General features: G+C 34.7%; 4 protein-coding genes and 1 long non-coding RNA gene across 10 annotated transcripts in view; 2 read left to right on the top strand and 3 right to left on the bottom strand.

Moving 5' to 3' along the window:
- The first annotated feature begins 10,061 nt into the window (after positions 1–10,061).
- LOC117236792 (calmodulin-like) overlaps positions 10,062–22,005 on the top strand; it is a 77,297-nt gene continuing 65,353 nt past the window's right edge. The window contains exon 1 of one of the 2 annotated variants that reach the window (XM_033500053.1): positions 10,062–10,392. The gene's annotated coding sequence lies outside the window, so the exon portion shown is untranslated. Of the gene's footprint in view, positions 10,393–21,650; positions 21,778–22,005 lie in introns of those variants that run through there. The other variant, XM_033500055.1, reaches the window with a different exon arrangement.
- LOC117236797 lies at positions 10,753–12,261 on the bottom strand. The gene is made up of 3 exons (XR_004493907.1): positions 12,094–12,261; positions 11,416–11,475; positions 10,753–10,995 (listed from the first exon to the last, which is right to left on the bottom strand). It is a non-coding gene; the product is annotated as an uncharacterized LOC117236797 (long non-coding RNA).
- LOC117236787 lies at positions 12,753–16,230 on the bottom strand. The gene is made up of 5 exons (XM_033500043.1): positions 16,087–16,230; positions 13,660–15,989; positions 13,477–13,572; positions 13,324–13,411; positions 12,753–13,239 (listed from the first exon to the last, which is right to left on the bottom strand). The coding sequence occupies exons 1-5, from the start codon at positions 16,214–16,216 to the stop codon at positions 13,097–13,099; spliced, it is 2,787 nt and encodes a 928-aa protein (XP_033355934.1). The 5' UTR covers positions 16,217–16,230; the 3' UTR covers positions 12,753–13,096.
- LOC117236790 (cell cycle checkpoint protein RAD1-like) lies at positions 16,299–18,338 on the top strand. 4 transcript variants are annotated; one of them, XM_033500049.1, is made up of 6 exons: positions 16,300–16,607; positions 16,688–16,848; positions 17,319–17,543; positions 17,597–17,806; positions 17,881–18,156; positions 18,240–18,338. In XM_033500049.1, the coding sequence occupies exons 1-6, from the start codon at positions 16,484–16,486 to the stop codon at positions 18,267–18,269; spliced, it is 1,026 nt and encodes a 341-aa protein (XP_033355940.1). In that variant the 5' UTR covers positions 16,300–16,483; the 3' UTR covers positions 18,270–18,338. The 4 variants fall into 4 exon arrangements, with proteins under 4 accessions (XP_033355938.1, XP_033355940.1, XP_033355939.1 ...); XM_033500047.1 differs by having other exon boundaries at positions 16,299–16,607; positions 17,881–18,338; XM_033500048.1 differs by having other exon boundaries at positions 17,612–17,806; positions 17,881–18,338.
- LOC117236795 (sodium/calcium exchanger regulatory protein 1) lies at positions 18,422–21,811 on the bottom strand. 2 transcript variants are annotated; one of them, XM_033500061.1, is made up of 3 exons: positions 21,540–21,811; positions 19,424–19,695; positions 18,422–18,879 (listed from the first exon to the last, which is right to left on the bottom strand). In XM_033500061.1, exons 1-3 carry the CDS (start codon positions 21,610–21,612, stop codon positions 18,826–18,828), a joined length of 399 nt encoding a protein of 132 aa, XP_033355952.1. In that variant the 5' UTR covers positions 21,613–21,811; the 3' UTR covers positions 18,422–18,825. The 2 variants fall into 2 exon arrangements, with proteins under 2 accessions (XP_033355952.1, XP_033355951.1); XM_033500060.1 differs by lacking the exon at positions 21,540–21,811 and adding an exon at positions 19,907–20,085.

Here is a 22,005-nt window from a genome sequence, read left to right as displayed (position 1 = left end):
TTACTCTCGCTTGTAAATCTGTTCGAGCCGCAAAATCGAAAATCAAATCGAGGTGAAACGCGTAATCGTTAAGCGGCTCGCTCTTCCTCCGCCACGACAGCTGGACTCCCTTTTGTAATATTAATTAATAAGGCAACTTCCGTGGAACGAGATACTTGCTGTTAATTAAGAAATACCTAGCGAGCGCTCTTTTCCAACGCAGGGGCGAGGAAGCGGAAAAATAAGAGGTAGAAATTCCACGCTGCTCTGGCACCCTTGGAACGAGGTAAACTTAATCCTCGGCCAAGTTAAACCAACTGCTAAGCTTTTCATTATGCCAAAATGAGCACGCGAAGAAGAAGGCTGGTCGAGGTGAGCCTTGTTTTCCTTTATTCCTTTCTTAAAATCTTCATATCGAACCTGATCTTTTATCTTCGCTTTTGGATACGCGGATCATCTCGCCGGATTCTTTAAACATCTCCCGGCTTCGTTGCATATTTCGAGTGGAAATTTTCGAGTTTTAAAGTCTCTTTATAGAATTCAAATTCCTCTTGTCGGTTTGTTCTCTTTTCTTTATTTCCCAGAGGGATCGTTTACGATAAAAGAAAAAACGAAGGGAGGGAAAAAGAGAGAAGCGAAGGTTGCAAAAGAAAACTCTTGGAACTTCGGATTCAAGCGAAAGGCGACGAAAAGTTTTACGAGCGCCACAGCCGTCCTGGCTGACTGGTTTGAATTGCATCAATTAAAAAAAGCCGTTCCACAAAAATTCCATAACGCGACGGTTGGAGGGCTGCGTCAAATGTCCCTGCACATTCGTCCGCTTTCCATTTCTACCGGATAGTAAAACCTTTTCATTCTTCTCGCACCTCTTTTTCGTTGCATCGTCGATAACGATTACCCTGCCGCCGATTTAATTTAGCATTTCGCTCGCCAAAATCAGAGTAAATATATCTCTCTTTATAACGCGTACTATGTTTTAATTTTTCGATAAAAATATACGTCGGCAAATCCACCGTATTGAAAAGTATCGTTTCAATGACTATTATGAAATAATATAACGATAGAAAATATGTGTACAGAAATATTTCGAATAAATATAAATGTAATATGTAACGGCGTGAGAATCTTCGCTTCGATAGTTGGAATATTTTTGAAAACACGTCCGAACAAAGAAACGAGAAGAATACTATTCTACGAGAGAAACATAACAATAGTACGTACACCTGTAATAGTACGTATAGGATCGGCACTCAAGGTATGCGAACTATGTTCTCATAATACTTTGTCCGGTCGCAGAGGATATATGAAAATATACGACAAGGGTCGATGGTGGCAAGGGTGAGATCTATCGACAGGGATGCGATGTTTAAAAGGATCTTTTTCTGTTTTCTTTTTTTTTTTTTTTTTTAACAGAACGATACATTTATTTTATCTACTTTTGCTCGTTTCGTTGGGCTAAAATTGAAGAATAAAAATTGGTCCACTGCCAGGACTTCTTATAAAACGCGTTTAAGGTATTTCCAACCACCTTTCGCCTTTCCTACGAAAACAAAATTACGGTATATCGGCGAGCTTGAACGAGAATGTTGAAAGGCTTCGATATAAGCCAATCGAAGCCTGTAAAAAATCGCACCTAGAAAAAACTCGTTACCCTCTCCATCGAAACGACGCTTGTTCCGTCGCGTGACGCAATTTAATTTGAAAATTTCGCTGTTTAAATCGTGCTTTAAACAGAAGTTCGCGAAATCGTATTCTGAAACCGAAGATCGCGCAACTTCCGATAAACGCTATTGTTTCAACGACGACTGAAAAGAGTCTCGAGTTACAATGGATTCCGATAATCGTTCCCGTCGTCTTACTATGAAAAAGAAAGAAAAGAAAAAAAGAAGAAAGAAAGGTAGAAGAAGAAAAAAACGAACGGACGATAAACAGATCTTATCGCATTAAATTGGGGAAAGACCATAGCGAGGTACTAATCGGCTACGATTTTTCCCGAAAAGGCAGTGGAAAAAAAGGACGATTCTTCGGGGAGTTGTCGAATGAATCGAGCAATCTTCGGGTCCTTTGTTTTCGAGATCTGCCACTTGTAAATATAATTACCCCAGGCTCCTCTTGGTTGTCCTCCAGTCCAACCCCCGCAGCCGCTAGTACTTCCACCTGGCCCATCCCATCGTCTCTAATTTGATTCCGCGGTTGTTTTCACCCGCCTTCGCCGCCTCCTCTCCTCTGTCCTCTGCTCCGCTCACGCATTGTCTCTTGTCTCTTCATTCAAATTACCCTACGCTTTCCCATTCTCGCGCCGTTACAGCCTCTCTCTTCCCTCGTTCCTCTCCTCATCCCTGGCCAGACCCCACCGTTTTCACCCTTATTGTTGCGGTTTTATTGAATCCGCTGTGCATTGTCTGCGCGCGAGCGAGACGCGGCCGTTGTTCAAAGAAAATTGGCGCGTAGTTCGAAATACGCGAATATATTCGTCTTTCAGCGGGCTTACCCTGTGCGGTCCGATGAAATCGAGTTTCACGGCTGCGTACGTACGGTCAAAAGGTACACTAGGCTGGCTACGTTGTTATTGTACCGTGACGTGCGTGGTACCATTTTTCCGCGTATGGGTGCGGGTGTGTTTTTTCGGCAGTTGTCAAATCGTAAAATCGTTATCCAGGAAAATGGCTCGGCAAGAATAGAAGGATGCTTGCGATGCGTGCTTTAGACCGCCGTTCCGGTGTATAAATTCGTTGTACGCGGAGCACAGAGACATCGTCGATCGTTGTTGCGATGCGTGGAATCGCTGTAAATACGAACGACGTTGTTTCCTCTTGGGTATCGAACGGTCTCTGCGAACGTCCATTTCGTTCTAACATTTCCCGGCATTGTCTCGTTTCCTCGGGTGTATAAATATGTAAGAAAGCGGAATTCGTGACTGGACTGCGTTACACGAGCAAGGAAATATTCACCGGGAAGAAATCTGTGCATCGAGGGTAGGGCATCGAGGAACGTTCGAGGGGAGACCGAAGAACGTTTACATATCAAGAATCAAACGGGAACTCCGGACAAAGTGTCAACATGCAAAGACGGATTGCCTTTATTTATTTTTCCATTACTTCCGCGTGTACATTTTATGAAAAACGTTAAAACCATGAGCCCGGGCTACTCGATAAAAGATACGCAAATATTTTCCAATAAGTTTCGAGTGCATGTCGATAGGTCGTTTCGAATGTTTCACCGAACAAAATCGCTGTCGACAAACAACGGAAGACAGGGGCAGCACGGTGAGAGAGGGGTGGTGTAGGTATGGTGGAAAAAAGGGGTGCTTAATAGCCGTCAGAGACGCGATTGTTGATTCGTGTAATGAAATCAAGAGTAATCGCGAGGGCGATGGCTTTTGTCCGGGATGCATGAATTTTCGACGAACGACCATTAATTATTCGAAATTAAATATCCTCCGTAGGTTTTAATTAAAATGTTTACAATGTCGCCCATCCAGATTACCAGCGGCATTTTATGACGTCGATATATTAAAAAGGTGCGGATTCATTCATCACGACTGGATCGGCGGCTGCCTGTACAACTTTCCAACGAGACATCAGCCTGGCTTGTGTATCGAATAAAGCATCGAGATAATAGCGACTACGTAGAGAAGAGAAAATAATAAAAAAAAAAATCAAAACCAGAAGACGCCTAATATAATGTCCGATGTATATGAAATTATCAAGGAATCAGCTTGCGTGAATCACACGACTCGGTTGATCGTCAGTTTCCAAATCCAATAATGCAATTATGACGCGTCCCGATAATATTCGTGTAATTAAAATTCCGCGCCCTCCAGCTAGAGGCTCGTACCTCCGTTACCACGCTCCCTGACTCTTGTGAGCAAACGATTCTTGTTTGTTTTGCAAACAAAGGGTTTCTCGTAAGGGTTGGAGAGACTTGGAGCAGAGAGAAAGAAAGAGAGGATGGTGAAGGAGGGCGAAAGTGAAGCATGGAGGAACGAGGGGAAGAAAGAAAGAGGGGTGGAAAGTGAAAAGGGGGTGCTGGAAAACAGGGGGCAGAATTATTACATCTTTTGTTCGAAGGCTCGAACCGCCCCATTTGCGGAATTGCGGATCGCGATCCAGCCGCGATTGCGACCGCTGAATACCACAGGGTCGGCATGGCTTTTGTTAGTTTTGACTAATTTCCGCCAGGTAATCTGCTTCAATTCGAATTTCCTCAACCATAATAGCGCGTTACATAGGAATTTGATAAAGTTGTCTATGCGATATCTGCATTCCTGATTAGTTTACGATCCGCTGCACCGTGTTATATGGATAAAATATTTTTTCGTCTATTCACTTACGAACAGCTCGTCAAATTATTTCGTTTCGGTAGATTTATTCCGATCGTTGAGGTTGAGGTTGACTGATCGAAGAACGAGTTGATGAATTTGTAATAGAAAAGTATATTGAAATAATTAAAGGTATAAGAATAAGTATAATGTATAAGTTTATGCTGTTTCAGATCCTTACTCTCTTAGTGTTACTAGACAATGGAACGATATTGAGCACGTTTTTATATTTAAAGCAAAAGGACATTACCAAAAAAGTCAAAACTTATAGCTTTGACTAGAGGCTACAGGGAACATAAATAGAAATCTATTTGTTAGTTCCTTTGTTCCTAGACCTTGCAACCCAAAGCATAATGTATACTCAAGGGTACAATAATATGCACCGCTCCTTATTTAGAATATTTCTGCGTAATAGCAATCTCCAGATCACGGATATACATAAATAAAGATGTAGAGTTTTTCTTGAAGTAGTTACTTCAATATCGATAAAGAGGCGGAATCTTGAATTTTTGGATAGCAAATATAAGAGAACGGAGTATACGATGATCGTAAAATTTTAATCCCTATGCGACGCGACGTGCACCATCGACAAAACCCAGCCCTTGAGCAAGTTTAATTCTTGTGGGTCCCATCGGTGACTTTATCGCGAGAAATTGCCACGGTCCGGAAACCGTCGTTACAGCATCGTTACCGTAAGAACTTACTGCGAGCATTGTTACGGCTAATGTTACCGAACTTGGTTAACTTTCAGTTTTACCGTCGATTCGGATTAAGAATTTATGGTAACAGCCGACTCTTCGGTTTATTCCCCACCGCGGAAGAACCGAGAAAACGTTTTCGAGATACACTTTAATTACACTCTCGGTATGCTTGAATATTTATTTTTATGGAGCAGAAACTAGACTCGAGTAACGGGACACGTATCGCGAGCATTTTGTTCGCAACGAGACTAAAAATTCGAAGAAAAATTGCAACTACCGTCCCAAAGTCTCTAAGCCTTGCTTACGGTGCTTCGTATTGCTCGAAGAAACGAGTAATCAGAGAATAAACGACTCGAGACTGCGGTTGGAAGTGAATGCGCGCTGGCCTAGAGCCTGCTCTCGTTGCGTATAATTCGATCCACGCATCGTATCGTGTTACCGTCGATTCGATAAATCGGACGACTGGCTTGGACGCGACGTCAACGTCGCAGAAACCGAGTAGTCTCGTAGAAAACCGAACGTACTGGTCTCATGTATCATCTACTTGCTGGTTCGGCACTTTCACCGCCAGTCAATTATATTAACGAAGAAACACGGGGTGACAAGCAAGCAAGAAGAGCCAGACCAACTTGGAAACTTATAACTTCACCCTGATGACTTGTTATTTTTACTTCGTCCAACTGGTTCCCATACTAGCGTACTCGTGATATGATGTTACAAGAGTTTCTCGACGTTAGCTTGACTAACTTCTGCTAATAACAGCGAAACATTAATTTCATCCGATTGGATCCAACAGACTTAAATAACAAAAACGAAGATAAAGAACGACGCTCTTTGGAGGACAAAGGAGTCTGTCCTTGCTCAACCCTCGCATCTCCTCAGAAACATTCGAATTCTCATTCCATGACGGGAACAGAGAGGACTACTTTAACCCTTCTTCCTTACCCCGTATAATCTTTCCCTGTGGTAGCTTTCTCTTGGCGGTCGGTATAATCGCGCCACACCAGTATTCCCGCTGGAGCCGTTGCTCTCGACACGATTCCTCCAAAGGATGAAACGACGAAAAGTTTAATGAGTCCGCCTACCACGTGTCCTCCGTCGGTAAAATTGCCTTTTCCTTCTCTTAACGACCTTGATTTCGGACATCTCTATAATCGAATTACAAACAGACGTATTATCTTATTATACGATTCGACCAAGAGATTCAACGTTTCTTACGAACGGCATACAATACAAGCACGTTTAACGCTAGAACTACCACACAAGTTAAACGGACTGGTTTTACAATTTCATTTTAAAATTCCTATTTTATGCTATATTTTTTTCCGCAGTGATGTAATAATTTTAGCAACGATAACTAAAGGAATAATATAATGAACTTTATTTTGTTTTTCATGTATTCAAACTCAAAATAATTTTGTATCAAGGCTACATATACCAATAGCAGTCAAAATGACTGGTACTTTTCAAAGTGTAAAAAGGTCCTGCAATCTGTTCATCGAACCCCAATTGACCAGTTTCCTCGTTTTGTAAAATTTTTACCGCGTATTATTCAATATGATGATGTCAGTTATCAGGAAAATTCCAGATCGATCGCCAGATCGCTAGATGTTAACACTAGAAATACCACATCAGTCAAAATGACTGGTTCTACAGTTTTATAAATGTGTCAATCCTTGTTTAGGGATCATCGTCCCAGATGGATTAATAATACCAGAAATGTACTACGTAACATGGAATTCCTTCTGTAAGAAAGTAATAAATCAATAAATATAAAAATATTCTATTATTACGTATTTTTTAAAGACCAGTCATTTTCACTGGTTTTGATAGAAATAGCTTCTTGTTAACTATCAGTAGTTTTAGTGTTAAAAAAACTCTTATATCTTCACGGTATGTATGAATAGCGAGAGCGTTTCTCACAGTGGTCCTCAGTAACCGTTATCTTTTTCCGAAGATTATCCTTCGATAAGCTACACCACGTTAAAGATTACGCGTTATGGGCAACATACTTGCATGCGTTCCATTTCGGAATTCTTCTTAGACTTTAGAAATGTATACTGATATTTAATAGCCTATCCAGAAGTTAGCTGCAAGAGTCTCAACGGTAACTACAATCTTTGCGTTTTCCGAATCGATGCATTTCAGCAAAATGATTTAGGAAGACGAGCTATGCAGTGAACAACGAAGTAAAGCAAACATTATTATTTAAACTACGAATGTCGGACAAAAGAAGGTATACAGGTTCCTAGTAGTAGTTCTAAGTAGTAGAAAATGTGTTAAGTTAGAATGTAAGTTTTCCATTTGCACGAAAGACGATTATCGAGACGTGTATGACGTAAATTACTACGAATTATTACAACAAATATCGAGGTTCGTTGTACTTGTGTACAAAATATCCGTTGATTATTGCCTATTCTATTCCATTATATCCGATATACAATAAATTAAATCGCAAACCACTAACAAGATACGGCAATACGTGATAATCTAATTAAATCCATTTTATACAATGTCTGTGATAAAGGACTCGCAGCACAACAGACGTATTGATTGTACGCCACTCGGCAAGTTTCACGAGCGTTTTACAGCATTTCGAAACATAAACGCGACTGAGCACTAATGGACCGACTTAAATATGTAAGAGAAGCCTGCCCAGCGGGTAGCGGGTAACAATAAACTAACACTTAAGACGTACTTCACGGCACAATGCGAAGTCACACTCTTCGCGCTAACGATCTCACCTCCAAGCTTCAAGCTTCCAGCTGCTTGTGCCACTGTCTCTCTGGAAACTGTTTTAACTGATGCGGGATAGAGAAAACTCGAAAGAGCTGCGAAATATCGACAAATATTTACGCCAGCGATTATATATTCGCAGAATACGTGAACAAGAAACAAAATAAAGATATAAATGTTATTATAGGAGAAAATTTTATATGCAACATTTTTAAACGATAAGGGAATATCTAATTGGTTAAAGTGGTTAATTTTTTGGATCGTGTGATATTAGTAAAGTAAACTGTTACATCAGAAAACAAAATAAAAATATATTTTTGTTGAGAGCGAAATAATAAACGTCTCGCGTTGCACCAAAATCTTCTAAACTGTAAATGAAAGAAACAGACGACACCCGGTATGTCATAAAAACTAACAATGATGGAAATATTAGTTTTTAAAGTCGCGCAGGGTGTCGTTAACGTTCCCAGTCTTTCCCGCTCGCGAGCTAAAAGTTGCTGTCCCCTCGTTGCTCGTCGCTTTTCTTAACGCCTCGCGTTTATAGACCTTCGTGAGCTATAATTCCTTTTTTTCTTTCGTATACTGTTTGATACGAGAAAAGAAAACCGTGTTCCCATTCGCCTAGTTTGCAACAAGTTATAGGACTTTGTGTTACAATGCACATTGAAATAATCCTTCGAAGTGACCGTTTAATTTTCTACAAACGTACAATACTGTTTCTATAGATATTTAACACCGAATATGCTACATAACAGCGATAAATTTGAAGAATATGTAAATTAAAAAAATCTTTCAGATGTTAAACGACATAAGTGGTGATTAAATAGTATTTCTATTCGTATACAACGATTCAAATGGAAATCAAGTTTTCTGTCGTGCATCCTTAAATTCGACCGTCGTACCTTTCGATCGCGACGGCCGATAACGGTGATCATTATAAATTTAAGCGCTTTTAACAAAAGCCACGTTAGCTCACAGCCGTTTCGCACGCAAGCGGCACTTTGCATGCCGCATTCCGGACGACTTGCCACCCTTGTTTGAACTGGCGAACTGGTGTTGCGCTCAAAGTCCGAATGTATAATTAATCGGGTTATCAATTAAAGGAGCGGCGCCGATTCGTGACCGCTTCCTACAGTCGAACCGCTATTATACATATGTCGATATTTGATCGTGACACTGGAAACGGAAACGACGTTCGTATATTTTCGCGGTGACGAGATCGCATAATTCTGCCTCCCAATCGTAATCGATTCACCTTATTGAATTTTCACTTAAGGATAAATCAATAATACCGAATACTATTTCTTATCATAATGTATACTAGAACTTATTATAAATTAAGTTTATTTTATTTTAAAGTATTTGATAATGGACATCATTTTTGATATTTTGTATGTATTTCTTTCAGACAACTATTAGTACCTGAATATTTTTTGAAAAATTTAACCTAACCTATGCGTGTATATCAGACATGAACCTTCAGTCTTTGATTATTTTGAAGCTTCAGTATTTTGCGTCTTTGAATCAATTTATACTCTCTGCAAAGATAGAGACGGTCGATCAACTGAATTCTCATTGGTGGAACGACATGGAAGCCGGTAAACTCTGTTTGAAACCGGCGAACTCAATCATTCCCTCTGTTCTACGACACGGCAAGGACCAACACAGTCTATGTAAATACAGGGAACTACTATACACAAATACGTGCACTTTACTCGATATTTAATGGGAATACCAAATCCTTCCGGTACATTTTTTATTAGCACGAAGAGAAATGAACTAGGTACACGATCCTTCTATGGCATATTCGCAAGTTTATAAATAATCGATAAATTTCTGAAGATAGCTTTCGATATAAAAAGTGTATTATGATGTTATGAAGAAAATATCAAGTAGAGAATGAGAGAAAATATTTGACATTTTATACAATACCAATATAAATAATTTAATCTAAATGTTACACGTAATATGTTTAAACTTACCTCGTATAGGCAGACATTTTGTCAGGAAATCTTCAAATGGAAAGTACTTATAAGAAACGTAAAAACAGATAATGATCACATTTATGTGACACACAACACGTACTCGATATAAACTACGTTATATTATTCTTGTAGATGTATATCAAGGAGTACTGGATAATTAATATCACACAATTACTTCAATTTTCCGATTATTTACGTCAATATGACGCGCACGTTTCAAATCACTACTTTAAACTAGAAATTTTCTCTAGCGCTAGTGGCGCACTCTAGTGAACGAGTGCTGAAATTAACCAAGCCTTGCTGTTGCACGGTAAACAATACTGGATTATCATTGGCTGACAAGATCAACAAGTAAAATAACTAATTTTATTATCGCTGTTGCCACTCTTATATTTCATAATTTGTTTACGATGAAATAAGTTTGAATCATCTAGCGGCGTAAAATTATAATTTTTGAAATAGATCGACTCTTGAAGTTTGAAGTTCTTTTAAGTAATAATCGTTATCGACGTTACGAGTGTAAATAAAAGATGTTATATCTTACATTTTTGATAAGAAAAAGTGTAGTGGAACATTTTGAGTGACTATTGCGCGAAAAGAAGAAACATGAAATAGACGAAGGAATTTTATATGCTCCAGCTTTGACCACACATAGCCTTATCAGTAAGAGGTAAATCAAAATATGATAAGTATTAAAGTAGTTTTCGTTATATGAAAAATGCGCATACATAAGTCGAGACGTAGTTTCCATATCCTTTCATGTAGTTATTATATGTATGTGTATTTATATCTACATATATCGATGCGTAATGCGCATTTATGTCGATCCGTAAATACTCTTTGATCGTTTCCTGCGAATCGATTATGAATAAGGAAGGTCATATATTTCCGAATTAGAATAACTAAAAAATTTGATTAGTTACGTCAAATCTTTATTATATTTCACACTATAAAGGTAACAGTTTTGTAAAAAGCATAGTTTCATAAAAGATATATGTATACATCTGTAGAATATAACGAATGCAAGAAATAACTTTTAATACTTTTATTAAGTGACAATGATTGCTCATATAATATGTATTATTATTTATTCTTTGCGATAAAATTTTGCAATATTAATGATAATAATAGTAGGGGAAGCATAAGTAGATGATGACATCTAAAATTGCAACATCCATTCTCGGTGTTGATCAATTTATTAGCGTCCTGTCTGAACTTTAGCATTTACAGGGCTTACAACTACACTGTTCGCCAGATTTACAAGCGCATTTGTCTGTAACACAAAATACAAAACTATGATTAGTGTTAAGTATTTATTGAGAATTTATTTACAATAAACATTAAGTATAACAAAATGTGAAACAAACAATAATTTATGATTTAAAAAATTGTAATGTTTTGAACAGTTATTTGCAAAGAAATATTTCGTGAAAGTAATAAAACTCGTTGGAAATCGTAACGTAACCGAACTATAGAGTGAACCGACATTAATAATGGTCACGGTTAAGCGATCGCTGCTCAAGTTTACAAAAAATGGGATATGTACAGTCAGAACAGAGAATCATTACCACATTCCTTCGAAGAAATCTTTCTACCTTACCACAAGTCTAAAAGTTAGAGTATAATTTTTTTAACATATCGTTTGAAAATTTAAATTGAAATTCTGGAAGTAATTTAAACTAAGAGTTATTACCTCCACATGAGGAGACGCAACACTTGCATTTGTCGCCACATTGACATTGTTGGCATTTATCTGCAATAAGAAATAACATTTTAAATATTAGACAAAGTAAAAAATAAGTATTAAGTGTAGCAGTCAATTTTATTGAGGAAATTTGCTTCACTATATATAAATTGGTCAAAATCATCAATTGAGCACTGCCCGTAATAGCGTTTGATGAATAAATTATCCCATTACTTCCTGTATAAACCAATAAAGCTAACCGCATATTATAAAAATTGTAAGAAAATTTCGCGTAATTCTAGAAATTTCAATTATCCCCCATTCATTCATATGAAACAAAACTATATGAAAATATCGAAATGCCTTAATATAAAATTCAAATTTTTTAATATGATTTGAAGCAAAACGAAGAAACAGTTGTTGTAAATATAAAAAAATCAGTTGGATCTGGTAATAATTACAATTGAAAAATAAAAAATATTATAAATGAAAGTGTTAAATTATATGTAGATAAATTAACAAGCATTAAGCAGGTATATTGAAAATATTAGCATTCAACTAAAAGTGAGCAAGATTACTAAAAATTTTAGAATAATTTACTGAATTGTATATATCAAAATTGCATTACATCCAAATCAGATTATCGTATAATATAAGGAGGTTCTTGGAAGTGAAAGTAATTCTTACCAGAGCACTTGTCACAACCTGGTCCTGGCATTTTGTAGTTTTTACGTAGTTACTTGGTTCGAATCACTTGGAAGCTGAATGATCACTTGTTAGTTCCGGCGTACCCGTTCGAATTTATCGATCATCTCCTACCATAAGCCCTCTTATACTAACGCATCTTAACGGCGTGTGCAACTAGCGTCGTGCGTGCCATGCGCAAAGCAGGAGCGTACTTATTCACACTAGCTTCATACATTAAATTTAGAATTATGGAATTTCAAATACACTTTAAATTATATCAACATCTGTCACAGTTTTCTAATATGATAATAATTATATGCAATTGTCAAATTTTCTGCATTAAGGTTTTTCATCATATATTATACCGCAGAATATTGCAATACACATTTTACAATTAATTAATAAAAGGAACAAATAACTTCAAACTATGACAATTCTACTGTTAGAAATTAATGCGATTTTCTGTATATATTTAATTTTAAATGCTACTAAGTAGAATTACTTAGATACACAATTTAGATACATAGGGGTACATAGATACACAATTTACGTCCCTGATTTAGTGCAGCACGAAACCAATGAATAACATTGCACGTTACACTACATTATGAGATGAAAACATTAGTACTACCAGAGTCTGATACTACAAACTATTATTCTAGAAACTTTATGTAAAGACTAGAACAATGACTTACGATTAGAATAATAAATAACTGAATTTCTTTCCATTCTTTCCCCAAAATCTATTAGAAAGTCTATTAGAAAGCATAAATAAGGGAATATGTATTTTCACTCGTATGTATCTCGTTTTATGCTATATATTTAATATTTATTTAATAGGAAGTAAAAGTTGTAAAGTTCATTAGGAACTTTTTTAGAATATGGAATTAAATTAAGTGAAATTATATGTATTTCACTAAATATTATTACTTTTTACCAATACTTAAGGTACTTATAATAAAAATATGAAATATTCATTTTATTGCAAATATTTAAATAGAATTTAAGCATTTCTCCAATTGTTAATAAAATTCGTTTTTTTGGCTGCTTCTTCAACATGTATGGATTCATCTTCAGGTTCATAATTAATTTCATACATCCCATTACTTGCTGTATTCTTCCCTTTTTGTGCTGAATTTATCCGGGCTGAAAATATTTTTCATATACATAGATTTAAATCATAAAACTAAGAATTCCCTCATTTTCTTCTATAATCAAATGTAATTATACCTTCGTGCCGGATAACAACTTTGCTTTGAGCAGTTTCAAGTAATTTCTTGACACGAACTCCATGTTTCGGCGAATTACTATTCCTTATCTATAAATATGTATAATGAATTAACATATTTCCAAAATATAGAAATGGTATATAGAAGTACCTACTGTTTTAACTTGTAAAGGAAGTTTATATGAAACCCTAGGAAGGACAAAATGACTTGCAGCTGTATTATCACACTCTGGTGTTTTTATTACATGTGCCTTATAGAAAAAAGAAAAAAACATACACACATAAATCAAAAATTACCAATACAGCATTTAAGTAAATTTATATATATTTATATTTACCTCCTGTTCGTTTGTATTTACTCTAGGAGATAAATTAATCTTGAGAGCTGTGGTTTTTTGAGTTTTATTTATAGTTTTCGGTGAAACATTTTGTTTTGAGTTCCTGTTTGATAATGATTTAGGATTCTGTTTCACAGGAGTAAGCAATAAATTATCTGTTTTAGCATGTACATTTTTTATAAGTTGCATATCTGTGCCTCTTATATACATACCCACTGGTGACATTATAGTATTATAATTCAAGCGATATAAGCCTTCTGCATGTGGACTTTTTAAAATGTGTCTTACTTTAGTATTCTGTACAGGAGTGTTCATATCAGGAAAATATGTTTTTTTCTTTCTACAATCCTTATTTAAAGGAGATTTTCCGGGTGTCGTAAAAAGTTTTGTCTTTACAGTTTCTCGTATCTCTTTCTCTTGCATACCCTGTTTCTTTAACAATGGTGATTTTACATTTGGACTTAAATTAAATTTTGTCCCAGTAGATGTCCTTTTAATATTTACGGTTTCTTTTTTAGAAACTATATTTTTTTCATATTTTGGATCAGCGTCCTCAGTTTTCTTTAAGTTACTTTCACTTACAAAAGAATTTGAATTTTCAAGTATCTTCAAGAGAGATTTATGTTTTTCTAAACACATTTGATAGTCTTTACAAGATACTAGAGTTTGTAAAAATTTAGTTTCATCATTCAATGAATTTGATTCGCTATCATTAGCAAACATAGGTGATGTTCTCAATGTTTTTTGTATCTGTATAATTTCAGGATCTGCATTAATTTCTGTAATAATTCTTGCTGTATTAAGACATCTCTTCCTTTTTTCTGCTATGTCTTGTATAAGTGATTTGTCTAATTCATCTAGATCTAATATTGCATTACTATTTACCTTATCAGGTGTCACCCTATTCAAAACAGGCTTTTCATTAATTCTTTTGGTTTTTTTCTTAGAATATGAGATATCACTACACTGATTACCTTGTGATTTATTGTGTAATTCTTTTAACTTCGAGCAATTAAGGTCTGTTTTGTTTATAGATGGACTTTGACATATATCCAATAAATTTGGAGTACTTAATGCTCTATTTTTTGGTGGATTTACATCATCAGACATATTTAATGATGCCATTTGTTGCTCGCATATATTATGAATATGACTCATACTTAACAAAGAAGGCAATGACAAAATTTTATGTAAAGGGGCAGGACATTCTTTTTCTTTAGGAAATAATCTATTACACTGATCTTCCAAATGTTCAAAAGATGTACTACTTGCATTATCTACATTATTAATACTCTTACTAGAATTACATTTTGATATTTTAGCGAAGAATCTTCTTTTAATTACATCTATACCAGAAACAGGAGTAGTACATAGAGATGTATTTATGGGAGAACATAATTTCTCATTTTTGCAATTTGTCATGTGAATAGATCTATTACATGCAAGGCTTATAGAAGCTTCTGGGTGTATAAACGTAGACATTTGAAATGAAAGCCATTCAGGAGCAGATTCATCTTCAATAAATTTACACATTTTTCTAAATTCTGTTGTTAATCTGCTTAAATTTATTGCAGACGTTTTGTTTGCATCATCATCATCATCATACATGACAGACTCTTCAATAATAGTTAAAAGTTTTTCAGTAAAAGTTTTTGGTGACTGTTCGAATTTATCAGATAAACGTTTTAATATTTGTTGTGTCTGTGAAACTTCTTGTGCTTGATTAAAGTAATTATCTAATAAACAAAGCATTGTCCCAAATTTTTTTGTTTCAATATCCACATGTTCATCTTCATAATTTCTAGAAAAATTCTGTTTGTTTCCATCTGTACAATGGGGAGAAACAAATGGCGGTATCAGTTTTGTATTAGATGCATTATCCAAAATAGAACTTGCATTTAATCTATTACTGTTTACATTGTAATTGGTATCCCTTCTTAAATTTTTGCACATTGCATTGGATTGTAACTTAGGATGCAAATCTGTGGTTTGCTTTTTGACTCCACTTGACAATTTGTTAGATGTATTCTTTGTAAAATTCTGAGGATTATTATTTTCTTTATTATTATCCGTTTTAACATATAACTGTTCATCTTGAAATAAGTCAATACACTTATTTAAATTTGATGTAGGATGTATAATTGAAGATGAATTAATTGACGGATTCTGTATACAAGAAAGTTTTGAAAAGCTGCCAGCTAAAATAGGAGAATCTTTATTGCTGCTCGTAGTATTATCAGATGTATGATTACTTTTATTTTTACTTTGAATTTCATTCAAACTGTCTTGAGACATTGAAGAAAATGTATCGGGATCAGTCTCACAATGTTCTGAAAAAAAGTTATTTTATTGTTAGATGAAAGATTAATACGTAAATTAATATCTTTATTTAGATAGAACCACTTGTATATTCAATTCTCTACTTACGAAAACTATTTAGCGAATCTATGAAATCAGCTCGCCTTCGTCGCCGACTCATTTTTCGAAATTTTTGAAAGAGCACTACATAACTGCTAAAAACGTTACGAATCACTATAATAAATTCATTTTGAATCATCAGTAATGCCAATATATCAAAGAATTATATATAGGAAATAACCTATACTTTATGTTGGTAATGCTAGTAATACTAGGGAATGCTAGTAATTACGATGTGAAGATAGTTGCATGTATTTTTATCATCTTTTAACGTGTTAAGTTGTTTAGAGTAATGTGATTCAAAATTAAGATAATCTTGTGTTGGCTACTTATCAACATTTTTTTTATTTATATTTTTTGTACAAAAGTTACATTAAAATATGTACTTACACGAAACATAACCTTCATGAGTGTAAACGAAAAATTAGCATCAAATGCGCTTCTGTCTAAGACGTACGATATAAAATATGCAAAGTTTGTAAATAAAGTGCTAAAGGAAGCAGCTGACAGTTTTGAAAAAGAACAGAAATGTATACATATTTACTATGTAATTCTATAATGCTGCGTAATTATCAGTGACAAATTTTTACACAACAATTAATGATTTCAGTTTTAGATGATGTACTATTAAATCTGTATAACATTTTTGGTGATGCACTTGAAAGGGCATTAGAATTGTATGAACGAGGACGTATAACTTATATTTTTCCTTCTGAAAGTGCTGGTGTTCCACCTCATAATGATAGACATACTGCCAGATATTTAGTGCAAGTTAAAGGATTGTCAGGAGCAATATATATTCTTTTCCCAGATATAAACTATTGTCTTTGTGCATCCTTTAGGTATAAAATATATAACCTCTCTAGGTACTTATAATAACAAATATTGATGATTGTAAAATATACTTCCAGATGTCAAGTGTTAAATGATAGATCTTTATTTACTTGTAAACACGTTTTAGCAGTTTGGCTAACTGCCATCACGAAAGATAAATTGTCTTATCAATATATAACACAGGAACAATTTCAAAGCTTGCTATTATTTCAAGTTTTAGATAAAGAATATGTACACTGAAGTAGAAAATTATAATTTAGTTGCAAAGTTAGGAAATCTTAAAACTATAGTATTGTTACTAAAAGCAATTAATTTTAAAGAGGTATAATAATATTTTTTGAGATTCTTTGAGATTTCTAGCAGAGACAAAATAGATTTTGATATAAGAACTTTTTGATTTTCTTCAGAATGCCACATGTTTTGGAACTGAGAATGGTTTAAAAGTAACAGTAGAAGATGCAAAATGCATGCAAGCTAGTGCTTATATACCAGCTCATGTATTTCAAGTGTTTAATTTAAAGGAAGATGTAATATTTAGAGTAAATTTAAACATATTAGTGGAGTGCCTCTGTATGTTTTGGAGTAATATAAATTGTCAAGGGAGCTCTGTAGCTTTGCAGCTCTTTTATGAAGTATATATGGTCAAAATATATTATAAACCTTGTATTTAGCTATTAATAAATAGAAGTTTTTACAAAAGGGCAATGGACATCCTGTAACAGTTCTGATAGAGGAAGATGGTATTATAACGGATTGTTCTTTAAAAACTCAGGAACCTGATGAGTTATTAGATTTTCATCTTGAACCAGAAAATGTTTTGAACAAAGTAGTCCTCCAAACCGAACTATTAAAAGATATCTTATCCGAACTTGATTCAACTAGTGATTTCATTGAGGTAAAACATAATTTAATGCTTAAAAATTCTATCAAATTATAGCTTATTAATTTTATATTTTGGTAATATTGCAGTTATTTTTATCACCTGCTCCACCTTTTTTTCGTATTAGTACAACTGGTTTAGCTGGAATTTGTCATATTGAATTACCCCATGATGGTGAATTGGTTGACAACTTTCAGTGTACTTCAACAGCTATGTCTAGTTACAAACTCTCACATATTAAGCCAGCTATGAAAGCATTGTCATGTGCAAACAAAGTTTCATTGAGGACTGATACATGTGGACTATTGTGTTTTCAATACATGGTTAAAACCGATGAAGGACATACTTGCTACATAGAATATTATGTAAGGGTGACTTACTCTTGCTCAGTATTTACAAAGAAATATAGTGTATAGATAGATATAAATATATAAATAAAATTTTTCAGATTTCTCCAGTGATAGATCCTAATGGATAATATTACTTAATAAATGTGGTACTAGGATTGTAAATATTTATCAGTAAAGTTTTCAAAATTGTTTTTTTATTTTGTATTATTTATAATTAAAGCTTTTTATTCATTGTATTCGTTTTCATTGTATTTATATAAAAAAAATATTTTGATACAAAGATGTTCAAAATTATTCTTTATTTGTTCTGAAATTTCGTTCGATATATCCATAATGGATATAACATACATGGAAGCATATGAATAACATTTAAAGATGCATAAAAAATATAGAAATATTTGATACTTTCAAAATGCAACATAATAATTTCCGTCTTACGTATATGAATATGAGTGACATTGTATTCATATATCGTATCATACTGCGAAATATTAGACCCTTATTTGAAAATAATACCAGCTGTATCATATTTATGCGTTCATATGTATTATTCTGCGTGTAAAAAAATTTATTTTTTTTACATTTATGAAAACAATATATTGCCCTTAATTAGCGAGAACAACTTTCAACATCATTAATCAATTTTTAATTCATTAAGGAATATTATTTCCTTAAATAACATCTTTATTCTTGAACCTTGTATACTCTTGTACATACGATATCATCAACTTTCATGATCTGAAACATAAAAAATATTCATTTCTTTAATTCGATAAAAAAATTACATATATGTAACAAATATTTTCATATTTTAATAGTTTCATTGAACGAGTGTAATATACGATTCCTATAGTTTTTTAAACTGTCTTTCAAGGTTTCGAAACAGTTATTATTAACTCTATTATTGAACTTATTACATTGTTCGAGTCACGAAGAGTAAGCGGTAATTGGCGGACCTTTTGACCAATGACAGGCATTGTTATTATCATCAGATGTTCGCCCTGTTATCTTTCGTAGTGTCGTTCAACCCTGCAGAACTTCCATTGCACAAAATGTAATTCAATTGAAACACTGAGCTTCTAATTCCTTAATGATCGAGATTATGTAATTTATTATGACCATGGTTTTTATTAGATTAAACGTTTACGATTGTACTGAGATAATAAGTAAACTGTTAAGATACAAAGGTTGCTGATAATGTTCTTATAAGATTAAACGAGATAATTTTTTTCTATTCTCTTCCCCTGCCGCGCGTAAATATACTTTTTTTAGGCATACATACCGCTTTCATTTCTGTCGGCGTGAATTCTCTTTCAATAGTGGTATCCTTTTCTCCTTTTTGTACTTGAGTAAGTTTATTTCCATCTAAAGTGCAGACACTCTTCACTTTTCTTCCGTCTGCTGTTTCTTCATCAAATTCCTCACCAAGCTTGAATTTTATTTCAGAGTTCTTGAATGCGCTAGTCGTTTTCAACGTATACACTCCATTGTTCTCTGTTAGTTCAATCACGGGACTCACGCTGCTACCCATTTTACGTGTCATTATACCTACACCTAAAACAAAAAAAAAAAAAAGATATACAAAACTCCGAAGTTTAAGAATATACAGATTAAAAAAAATCAAACTCAGTCATTTATAAGAACAGCTTCTCTTCAAATTGATAAATGCAAACGCAGATGTACAATTATAATGTTTGAATTGCATATTAAGTTTAAGATACTTTTTGCTAAATAAATTTGTGTTAAATATGGGAGTCTTCCTTACCCAAGGCTTTCAAGAAGTCGTCAAAATTTTCGCTCGATTGGAGTTTGTATTGTTTTCCGAAAACGGATGAAAGCATTTTGAACGAATAGAACACGACACGTTACCAACGAAAGTAAAAGCAAGACTGAACACCACCGGTGTTATTATCGCATCTTATATCGTGTATAATGGAGGAACCAGGTTCTCCATAATCGAAATACCAATATGTAAACTTTGAAGTTTGAACTTTTCTGCGATTATTTACGATATCTACAGCGCATCGCGCGTACATATCTTGAAAACAAAATATGAAACAGGTTACCATAATCTTATTTGTTCGTTTGTTCGCATTAAATTACACCGGTTACGTGATATTTGTTTTCAATGTACTTTATATGCATATCAATAGATTATGTAATTGCGACCGATATTATTAGCCATATTTTTTGAAAGGTAAATGAAAATATAAGATCTAAAATATCATCGCGAATCTATAAGAAGTTATAGTATGTTTTTACACACATCAATCATCAGCACGATTTCAGCCTCCCTCGATTCGAGGAAGGAATAATTTATATTCCTTGCTCGTATTAGTCAACACTTTAACGTGTGGGCGATGTCGATCAGAATGAGCTTGCACTTTTATTTAATTTCCGGTAATCGTATGAAATAACCGGTTGCAATATAATGAGAATGTGAAAATGTTGCGGATGCGCTTATACGACTGTTGTCACTTACAATGTGACGAGTAAATCATGCGCATTTTGTAATGTTATGTATCTTGTTCTTCGCTTAAGGCCCCTATTCGTCTATTATCAGGCAACGCGGTCAGTGTATTTTTATTAAGTTAACTCCACAAGTACCATACATTAGTACGATTCGACTGACAATTGCGATTTATTAATCTTGCTGGTAAATTAATTCAAGTGTTAAATTGGAGTACAATCGGACTCTGTCTGTGGCACATGGCGGGAATTAAGCGTGAGGTCAGGTCGTTGCACAGCCACAGGAGCATAGTTCAACATATTAAAATTGATTATCTTATTTATCATTACAATACGTTGCGGACTCTAATATTATAAATGAGATCGTTCGTTTGTGGTGGAATTAAATTTCCCAGCAACAGAACCGGCTATTTCATAGCATTGATTGTGCATGCCACCCACATTCTTGAGGTTTGTCTGACTTTATCAAAATATTTTATTATTTTCTATTTTACTTTAATCTTCCGTCATTAATAAATATTTTCATAACATAGATATATCACAAGTTCGTTCCAACAATCGAGTATATCGATTATTACTACAATACAGCAATGGCATTGCAAGTTGTACTTTCACAATTTCGTTACCAGATCGTAATTGGAATATCTCCCTTATCAAACGACAAAATGTCGTTACTCGCGTGTGTGCTGTACAATATTTATGAATATTTCATTTCGATTATGGTATTTACGATTTATTTGCCACATCAGTCGGCGCTGATAACAACGTTTGATATCATAATCTGCCGGATGAAATTCATGCAACGATACAGAACGTCTCGTGCATTATCATTCACCTTTGTATCGTACGCGCACGTTTAATTATGAATCACGTTCTTGGAACTCAATTGGAGCAACTTACTTACGTATATATTATCAATTCATACGTACCGAGCGCCTTCATGAAATCGTCGAAATTCTCGCTGCTGAACAGCTTGTATTTTTTTCCAAGGAACTCCGGCATGACGATCGATCGAATTTGTCTGGACTCGAACACGTGACCAAAGAATTAGGTCTCAAAGGACGATAGCTTCAGTTGGACAGAGAAACGATAGTAATGAAACGATGTTCACCGTCTTGTTGCCGGCTCTAGACTGACTAGGATCCGGGAGGACGAAGAGCGTTAAAGGTACACTCTGTCTGGTCTGACTACACATCTCTCTCTCTTCTCCTTCCCTCTTTAGCTCTCTATGCATCCTCTCTCACTCCTTTTCATTCACCCCCTTTTCGCCCTTCCCTCAATCGATCTTTCTTTCTCATTCGACTTTCCTCACGCTCTTTCCGTCTTCTATTCGAAAATCTTTCATCTCTGTTCCATCATTTAGCTTGCGTGTTTGGGCGGCCCCCTCTCAGAATA

Source organism: Bombus vosnesenskii, unplaced genomic scaffold, assembly GCF_011952255.1.
Source record: "Bombus vosnesenskii isolate JDL3184/JDL3185 unplaced genomic scaffold, Bvos_JDL3184-5_v1.1 scf7180000013352, whole genome shotgun sequence".
Lineage (NCBI taxonomy): Eukaryota > Metazoa > Arthropoda > Insecta > Hymenoptera > Apidae > Bombus > Bombus vosnesenskii.
The sequence above is the reverse complement of the archived record's forward strand: the minus strand, read 5'-3'. Positions and strand labels throughout refer to the sequence as shown.

Bases quoted from the DNA above. Each gene is read 5' to 3' on its own strand.
- LOC117236787 (XM_033500043.1), bottom strand. From the start codon at position 16,216: ATGATTCAAAATGAATTTATTATAGTGATTCGTAACGTTTTTAGCAGT. The intron at 13,573-13,659 runs GTAAATATAAAT...TTTTTCTATAAG, and splicing joins TAAATACAAACGAACAGGAG to GCACATGTAATAAAAACACC. The intron at 13,412-13,476 runs GTAGGTACTTCT...ACATATTTATAG, and splicing joins TTCCTTTACAAGTTAAAACA to ATAAGGAATAGTAATTCGCC.
- LOC117236790 (XM_033500047.1), top strand. From the start codon at position 16,484: ATGAGTGTAAACGAAAAATTAGCATCAAATGCGCTTCTGTCTAAGACG. The intron at 16,849-17,318 runs GTTAAAGGATTG...GATTTTCTTCAG, and splicing joins CTGCCAGATATTTAGTGCAA to AATGCCACATGTTTTGGAAC. The intron at 17,544-17,596 runs GTATATATGGTC...ATTAATAAATAG, and splicing joins CTTTGCAGCTCTTTTATGAA to AAGTTTTTACAAAAGGGCAA.
- LOC117236795 (XM_033500060.1), bottom strand. From the start codon at position 19,982: ATGCTTTCATCCGTTTTCGGAAAACAATACAAACTCCAATCGAGCGAA. The intron at 19,696-19,906 runs GTAAGGAAGACT...TTTTTGTTTTAG, and splicing joins CGACTTCTTGAAAGCCTTGG to GTGTAGGTATAATGACACGT. The intron at 18,880-19,423 runs GTATGTATGCCT...TTTATGTTTCAG, and splicing joins CGCCGACAGAAATGAAAGCG to ATCATGAAAGTTGATGATAT.